The sequence below is a fragment of the Belonocnema kinseyi genome, chromosome 2 (genome assembly GCF_010883055.1).
Source record: "Belonocnema kinseyi isolate 2016_QV_RU_SX_M_011 chromosome 2, B_treatae_v1, whole genome shotgun sequence".
Lineage (NCBI taxonomy): Eukaryota > Metazoa > Arthropoda > Insecta > Hymenoptera > Cynipidae > Belonocnema > Belonocnema kinseyi.
Window position 1 is genome coordinate 126,425,800 of NC_046658.1, and position 8,979 is coordinate 126,434,778.

An 8,979-nucleotide genomic window follows, 5' to 3' on the forward strand; every position below is an offset into this window, starting at 1 on the left:
TGAAAACATATCACAGAAAACTTTCTTTAGTCATCCTGTCTTGGAAATTTTCATTTTTTGATCCTATCAATTTTTTATTTTTACATCTTTATTGTTGTACACTGTTAAAAAAAATCAATGCTTAAATATTTCAATGAGGATTAGTTTGCTTCTGACTAAAATTTTGAATTACTTGAATTACAACTCCATTAGATTAAATTAGAACTAAAGGTTTTAAAGTGTCATTAACCTTTCTACGATTTCATTTCACAATTATTTATGCCACAATCAGAGATTGTATACCTTTCTACCTGAGTTTGCATAATTAAACTTGGAATTCTTCAATTTCATAACAATATTACAAAATTCTATCTGATTCAATACTTGTAAGAGTTCAAATTAAAATGTCTAAAAATCTGGAGATTACAATTTCATTAGAATAAATATATATTATTGAAGAATTATTTTACAATTGGGCATTGAGAAATTTAAATGGAATTAACTTCATTCCAAGTGTGGCATTACGGATTATAGGATTGTATAACACTTTGCATTACATTCTATACAGATCTCTCAAAATTTAATTTTATGATCATATAATTGAGAATGAAATCCGTTGAATGATATGTGATATTATACAGTATGTAATATAGTTATCATTATTTTCGTGATTGTATTACAAAATCAATTATGCAATTTTTTTTTATTAAATTGCATTAAAATTCGAAACTGTATAATTTTATAAAAATTGGTGACCATCCTATTCGTTCAAAGCCACGGTTGTAGAATTATATCATAACATGTGTTAGTTTACAATAAGCTGGGCTACAATCACTTTTTTGTAGAAAAAAGGATCTCCGAGATCAGTTTCAAATCCGTAAAAAAATGCATATTTTTGTATTTTTTAAAAATTTTGACGAACAATTTACAGGGAAGTTATAGGACTTGTATAGAGGACTCTCCAACCAAGAATTGTACACTCAAAAAAATGCCTGGTTAACTTAACCAGAATTATTCTGATTGAATATGCCCTTATTATTTTTACTGGTTAGAGTAACCAGAATACTGATTAAAGTAACCAGAAATTCTGATTAAAACGATCAGAATTCTGTTTACTTTAACCTGAAAAAATAGTAAGGGCATATTTACCCATAGAATTCTGGTTGATTTAACCAACAGATTAATCCACAACTTTGAATACTTTAATCACTTTTGTTTACCAACAAATATTAGTTATGGTCTAAATTCTAATGGAATAATGATCGAAATTTCAAAAAATTGAGAATAAAGTACTGTTTTCTTGGATATGCATTAAAATTTGGTTGAATCAGATACATTTTTGTTAATTGATTGATTGAATAAAATACTTGATTGACCTCATGAAATTTTTGTGCTAAATCAGACAAATACTTCATCTACAAAAAGTTTTGATTAAAGCAACCAAAATATATAGCTGGGTCAACCAAATAGTTTCTTGTCCATGTAATAACCATATTCTAGGGTTAAATCAAAACATATTTTTTTTCTTCAACCAAATAGTTTTCTGAGTATAAATTCCGCTGTATAACGAAAAATATCTAATAAGTGACATTTGCCGTTGTGAATATTTTCTGTCTTCTCTTCATGAGAAAATAACCTCTATGGCAAAGGTCACTTTTATTAGGTTTTTCCGTTGGACAGCCGAATCTCGAAATTGTTCCTATGCATTAACACGAAGTCCAACTTACAGAGATCTTCAAATTTAACATAATATTTTAAGATGAGCAGAGACGCGAACCATGAAAGACTACTGATTTCGATAAATCAGGCATTCTTCAAACAAACATAACCAAATCCAAGACAAATCAACCAAGTCAAATAAAAAATAACCTTCCATCAGAAACTCAAAATTTCTCCTAAGAAGGTAAAAGCTGCGAGTGATGTTCGATCCTAGGAGTAGGCTCCTAAAACCCCTAATTCTTCCTGCTTCAATCCATCGCCCAGTTCTTTTCCCAAACAGATCAAACCCACCTCGAATGACAATTTCATCTGAAAGTAACAATCCCAATCAGTCATCCGAGTTTCCCGTCGGATCGAGAAGAGAAAATTGGAGCTGCACGGAAGCCGACTTTGTCAGTAGAGTAGGTAGTCTGGTGGTGGAGGTAGATGGTAGAAGGTAGCTGGTAGATAGCAGAACACATAGAAAGGTGCTCTGATGGGGAGGATCGGCTCTCGAGGGTGGAGCCTGTTGGCATCAAAAAGTTCGGGTGGGGTTGCTGTGGGCAGTCCCACTTGGATTGCCGCCTCACTTTTCCCCATTCCATGTTCTGCCGCTTGTGGCGCTGCATCGTGCCGCCGCTGATCCTCGTTCTGTTATTCCCTCACTCCGCTTCGTGGTTCGAGCCGAGTCTGTACGGCGCAGTGCGACGTACTGCAAACCAAGGTGGAGCACATGCGCCTTGTTCCGATCCGTTCCGCGTTCCGCCTGATCCGTTGTCCTTCGTGCTGGCCAGGATCGACCGCACCTGGACATTTTCTCCCCGAGGAGATACTACCCTGCCTCCTTCAATCGCGCGTGATAATCCCAGTGCGGTGATACACCTCGTTTAAGTGTTGTGCTTCCAATGTCCGTCGGCTACTTGACCTCGGGCGTGGTAGTCCTTCTTGAGATATAAGAAAGGATTTTAAGAATAACAAGTGATCTGAAGTGGTTCCAAGTGATCCCAAGTGGTTAGAAGTGATCTCGATGATCGAAAGCAATCCGGATGCTGGAAAGAAGTAGGGAGTTTGTGACAGTGGTCGAAATACTGCTGAATAGTGATACTCATTGAGCAAATGTGTGCTACCTTTTGCGAAAGATTGATTTTTGGAATTAGTGACGCAGAAAGCTTGTTGAGAGACTCTTAGGTGTAGACAGTCCGTGTGAATTAATGTCCATTCTCGGATTCCATACCCTGTTGAGAGGCACACAGCAGGTGGTTCCCAATACCTGTTTGGACAGAAATGCGTGTGGCCTGGAGCCTTGATCGGCTAAATTGGGTTCAGTAACAACAGATCAGCATCTGATGATCAAGACTGGTCAAATTAGTTTTGAATAGTTGCAGTGAAAGATGTTGACTGATGTGAAAAGAAATTTGGGGATTGTCAAGTGTTTAAGCGTCCGGTAGAACTGGATGGTAAAGTGTTGAAGACAGTGCCTGGAACTGCGGTTAGTGAGAGTTATGAAAGTGTAGAGAGTGCATCGTGAGGTTGGATTTGAGGGGTAGAAGGAGAGAAGCAGATAAGGGAAGAAGGTGGAGGTGGTGGTGGCAAGGAAGAGGACAAGGGAGACACGTAGGTTGCGCGGCGGACGCCATCTCCGCGTTACCGGCATCCAGGTCCCCAGGTCCCACCCAGGCTGCCTCGACCTCGTCTCGCACCCTCAGCGGGAACTACCCCGCAACAGCAGCCACCCTGATGGGAGTGTATGAGGAGCGCGCCCCTCCTACCACCGGCATGCACTGGGTGAGTCTCATCCTTGTCATTCTTGATTGGGTCACCGGCACCCTAAGCCTAAGCCATACCATTCTTCTTATTAGGATTAGAGATCGACAGTCTCAGGCCGATTGTGATCATTTTCTCATTTCCAGTGGAAAGTTTTCATAAAATTGATTCATCATATTTGATCCTATTCAGATTGAGGGACAGTAGATCTAATATTGTAGGTTGCACTGTTTATCAAAAACGGTATTTCCTTTTCAATGATTGGTCAACCGAAACATCAATTCCGAAATATGATTGTTGGTTGTAGAGTGTAGAAGGCTTATTAAAGTTGAAACGCTATCAGTGATGATGCAGATTTTAGGTAGATGAAGAGAGAACTGAAACTTAACATTTTCCGCAACATTCAAATTCACATACCATTGTAATTGTTGCTTCAGGTCACCTGAATTACAATTCCTGGAACTAAGATCAAGTATCTCAGACCTCTAATATAAAGTATCAATGAGGACCTCTTGATTATTAGATAAATAGTTCATGAAAAATGTCCTAGCATCCATGAGGGATGATATTGATGATTACTGGGATAAAAATTGTACCAAATCATGTTTGTTTTAATTTGTATAAATTCAAATGATATTGATTAATATAGGGCAATTGTTCATTAACATTTAATTCTACATTAGTCCAATGGTACATACTTGTTTTTATCATCTCTCTCAGGCCATTGATTTAAAATATGCATGAGCGTCGGTGGACATAGTCAAATAGCTTATTAAATCAATTTTCCTTGAACAGAGGGTGATAGTGATTTTCCTTAGGATAAGAGCTATGAACCATCTTTGGCTTCATTCTTATTAGTAGAAAGGATTGAACCAAACAATAAAAAGTAATTCTTGAATGGGTTACACAAATGCAACAATAGTTCCTATAGATTCTCTGATATTGAATACCCATGACCATCTGTTGTTTTTTAAATAAATAGTTTAACAAACATCCAGAATCAATCTGTGATGTTACATTTTTATTAAGGAAAAGGGTTATCATAAAGCACATTCATTTTTAGTTTTTTCATCTGATTGGGATTTCAAACGAAGTTTGGAGTATCAATCGGCCACAATTATCCAGAAAAATGATTATAAATCAACTATCGAAGAGCTCGGATATAAATTCTCATAATCTGCTGCTGATTGCCTAGAGAAGTGATTTATCAAAATTAATCCACCATAAGTGGAGGATATTAAGATTATCAGCATTCCAAATTTGGTATGATTCACGTTTGTTTTTATTTCTACAACACATAAGATTGCACATGGAAGAGCCTCTTTTATGATTTCCATTGAGATTTCATGAATTAAGAGTTCTCTGAATTTCTGTACAAGGAACTTGTACAAGATAAGTTTGCTCATTATATTCCCACAAAGGCAATGTTTTGACTGACATCATAGACTCTAGTTATTACTAAAACAAACTAATATTAAGATATTCTTCACTTTTATTATATTTTACACAAAAATGGAACGCGTTGAAATATAAAAATAGAATCGATTTTATATCTCTATTAGGATTTATTATTTTCATTTCAAGCAATACATGACTTATTCACAGAAGTTTCTAGCCATAAATAGTGTTGTTTTTTTTTTTTCGTTCTTGCTACCTTAAAGTTGCTAATAAAGAAATCGCTTCATTTCAAGATCTGCACAACAAGGCAAACTCGACCGACTAATTTGTCCTAATTACAAGGTAATGCAAGGCCGGTATAAGAATAGACACCACAAGCCTTAGATAAGAGCAAAGCTCCAAGGATCTGTCAGTTAATATTTGTTTTCTGCTTCCATCACAGATGATAAGTATCTTTCAAATTTTTATTAAACTGTACTCTTATCCCACAACATATTAGCATCATACTAAATAATTTTGTTAATATTCTGCGAAGATAGTAATTATAATATAAATGTACTTCTCAAAACAAGTTTCTATCCAATCTTATACAGTAAAATATTATTGGTTTTCAGTCTATTGAAAAAAAAGCTTTATTTTTTAGCAAATTCTGTTAACTCCTGAGACTCAAATTACAATAAATTTACCTCTCAATGAACTCTTATAAAAAGTGATTAAATATACTGCATAAAACTAATCAGTCAAGTACAAAGGTCGCTCGCTGAACTTTGAAGATCACCCACCATGCAAATTCGAGAGAAACTTCATTTATTTCTGCAGTTACTTCTTGCCAATATCTAATATTCGACTGATAAAGCAGTCAGTGAAAAATATTTTGAGACGAAATGCGATTGGTGTTATCAGCTATCAGACGGAATAATTTTTCTTGGTTAAACGTCTGTTAAAGCCAAGGATAGTAAACCACGTCAAAATGTCCAACTTATTATGCGAGTGGCAATCAAAATCAATATTTATCTGGCACTTAAAAATAACCATAAAATATAGCTATTCAGTTCCAGTGATTTCTAAAGTTTAGACAGTTTTTCCGATCTTTAGAATTGAAACTCGCAATTTCCTTGAAGGTTTTATTCCCATCAGAATTGTAAATTTTCCATTTCTGGCGATGTTACCGAGATGTTGCTGAAACTCGTTTCATTAGTCGAAACTGATGCTCTGATGAATAATACAAGAAAAATAAAACTTTCCAATTGTGTAAAGTTTTCTTGTAAATGGACTGTTTATCGTGACTGTTTCGATCTTTGGAAATAGGGAAACGGTTAAAAACTTGTCTTTAGGCGGAGCCAATTTTTCTCGTTTTACCGAACTTCGACAAGACCCTCTTTCTCCAGGATCCACCTGCTGGAAATGCTGCCGCTGCACCTTACTTTTAAATTAAGCAGACAAAAAATTTTGATACAGCGTACCTTTTATTAATGTGCTTTTTTCATTGCCATTCTCAAAAATCGTACTGTCTGTTGTACTCTGTAAAAAACTTTACCTTATATAGTTTCTCCAAAATTTCACTTTGCGCAACTTTCTAAAAAAAATTGTCTCATTGCTTCTCATGAAATGCACTTCTAAAAACTTGTATAATTCTTTTTATTAAATTTAAGTCTTGAGAGAAAAATCTTGACAGATGTATGAAGTAACATTTTGTCATTTGAATATCGCAACTGTAATTGCGTTTCAGTTTTTGGAAATGAATAATTTGTCAGGCAGTGATTTGTTATATTTTTGAAACTAGTCCAAGTATTTGAAAATATTGAATTTTCATCTGAAGAAATCCGCCGGTAGTTGATTCGTGCAATAAGGAAGTTATTATGACAAGGTAATATTTTTTTTGTAAAATTGTTATTTACAATGTTGTAGTGCAATAATAAAATAATTCTCGCGTAAACTTGGAGTATTTGCTTGAATAATTGAACTGATTGTACATGCCGTTTAAAGTCCAGCTCGTCTAACTGCCAATGTTTAAGGCCTCTAGCGATTAATTTATCACGCACAAAGTGGAAGGAGCGCCGAATGAATAAATCGCATGATTTATTCGTGGATGCGTGCCGAAGTCAAGAGTGTAGATCATGTTGATTGAAATTTTATAGCCTCTGATCCCCCAATTAATAAATTACTCACTTCAGGATCTGCTGAATTTTGTTCCGTTTTGCAATTTTATTTTTTTAACAAAAGGAATTGAAATAAAATAAAATAATTATCAGTGTAGTGTATCTTTATATACAAAAGGTAATAATTTATATTTGTACCCATGCAAATCTACCCTTTTTTGAGCTGCTTTTACTACGTGCTTCCTGAAACTTTTTTTGTTTATTGTACGGATTTCTTTATTTAATGCAGTGTTCACTATTCAATAATCTGAAATCCGATATATTCTAAATAAGTTAAATTTCAATTGAACGGTGATTACAATTTCTCAATCATGAAATCACAAATTGGAAAAAATGTGTTTTACAATTTGGAAGCATTCATATTTGCTGTAAAACGCCGAGTTGCATCAGTTTTGAGACCCGAAAACAAATGAAGGCACATTGAAAATGTTCATTATTAAGCATTAGATGCAAAATATTTCATACCAAGGGTTTTCTGTGTTGTAATTAATCTAAATTTAAAGCACTTATCTTTCTGCATTTTCAAATTGAGTTTCTTGAAACTGAAAAATTTATATCATTCAAGTTGAACAATTACTCATAAACATTTACTCCTTAGACTAAACCCTGCTTTAAATGCACAATGAAAATTTCAATTTTTCAAAATAAGAAGCAACGAACTCTACACCAATGGTTTTCTTTATTGTAACAAATCACGTTATGAAGTATTTATAACTCTCCATTTTCAAATTTAGTTTTTTGAAAATGAAAAATTTGAAATATTCGTGTTGAATGATTGCAAATTCATGACTACTCTAAACTGTGAATTAGAACTGTAATCTTCTCATGCAGATTTAATCCTTAGAATGAACTATGCTTTCAAATAGACATGACAATATAATTTAAAAAAAAAATAATTTTTCAGTTTGCACAAACTGATTATCGAGAATTTATATTTACTGTAAAACAACGATTCTCAAAGGTAGTGTAAATAAAACAAATGAATGCACAATGGAAATTTTAATTTTTCAAAATAAGAAGCAACAAATTTTACACCAATGGTTTTCTGTATTGTGACAAATCACGTTTTGAAGTATTTATAACTCTCCATTTTCAAATTGAGTTTTTTGAAAATGAAAAATTTGAAATATTCGTGTTGAATGATTGCAAATTCATGACTACCTTAAACTGTGATTTAGAACTATAATCTTCTAATAAATATTTAATCCTGAAAATAAACCCTGCTTTGCAATACAGCATTTACTTAGAAGATGTTGAAATTTTGTGGTATACTGTTCCATTGTTGTATTTTCTTCCAACCATGTTGCATGATTATAGCTGATGTTAATTGATGTTGACCTGGTAAGAATACAACATCTTCTAATTTAATTCTTATCTGGTCAACATCTATTAACATTAGCGAAGCAAGCATTTACTTTCATTATACAACGCTGATTCTCAAAAGTAGCACACAAAATTGGATAAAGTTTTGAATTGTATCATTTATGAGTAATTTACATAATGAACAATTTTCAAACCAAGAGTTTCCAGCTGTAATTTAAAAATAAAAAATTTAAAACGTTCCATCTGAACAATGGCAAATTAATAAAAAAGAAAAGCTGTGATTTACAACATTAATCTTCTCATAAATATTTACTCATCAGAATGAACCTAGCATTCAAATAGATATGAAAATACGAAAATAATGGTAATTTTTCAGTTTGCACAAATCGATTATCGAAGCAACTGGTATACTGAACTTTGCCTCGCAATATCTCATGGTGGCAATCTATATTACCGTAAGCTTAAGAATAATTATGATAAGCTGAATGGCGATTCTCGTAACATTGTAAGATTTTCTCCCAATGATGAATGATAAATCAAATCGCAGTTCCTGTCCTAGGGACCCGTTCATTTTTCGGAACGGATAAAATTTAAGAAAGGTAAAATTTCAGAATGGGTTATAATACATAATGATAAAACTTAGGAATACCAAAAATTC

General features: G+C 33.8%; 1 protein-coding gene across 2 annotated transcripts in view; it reads left to right on the plus strand.

The window, feature by feature from the left end:
- Positions 1-2,313: 2,313 nt before the first annotated feature.
- The window catches only part of LOC117167722 (protein apterous-like), a 96,558-nt gene continuing 89,892 nt past the window's right edge, over positions 2,314-8,979 (plus strand). The window contains exon 1 of one of the 2 annotated variants that reach the window (XM_033352868.1): positions 2,314-3,462. In XM_033352868.1, the coding sequence (XP_033208759.1) occupies positions 3,415-3,462 (48 nt within the window). In that variant the 5' untranslated portion in view covers positions 2,314-3,414. The remainder of the gene's footprint in view (positions 3,463-8,979) is intronic. The other variant, XM_033352869.1, reaches the window with a different exon arrangement.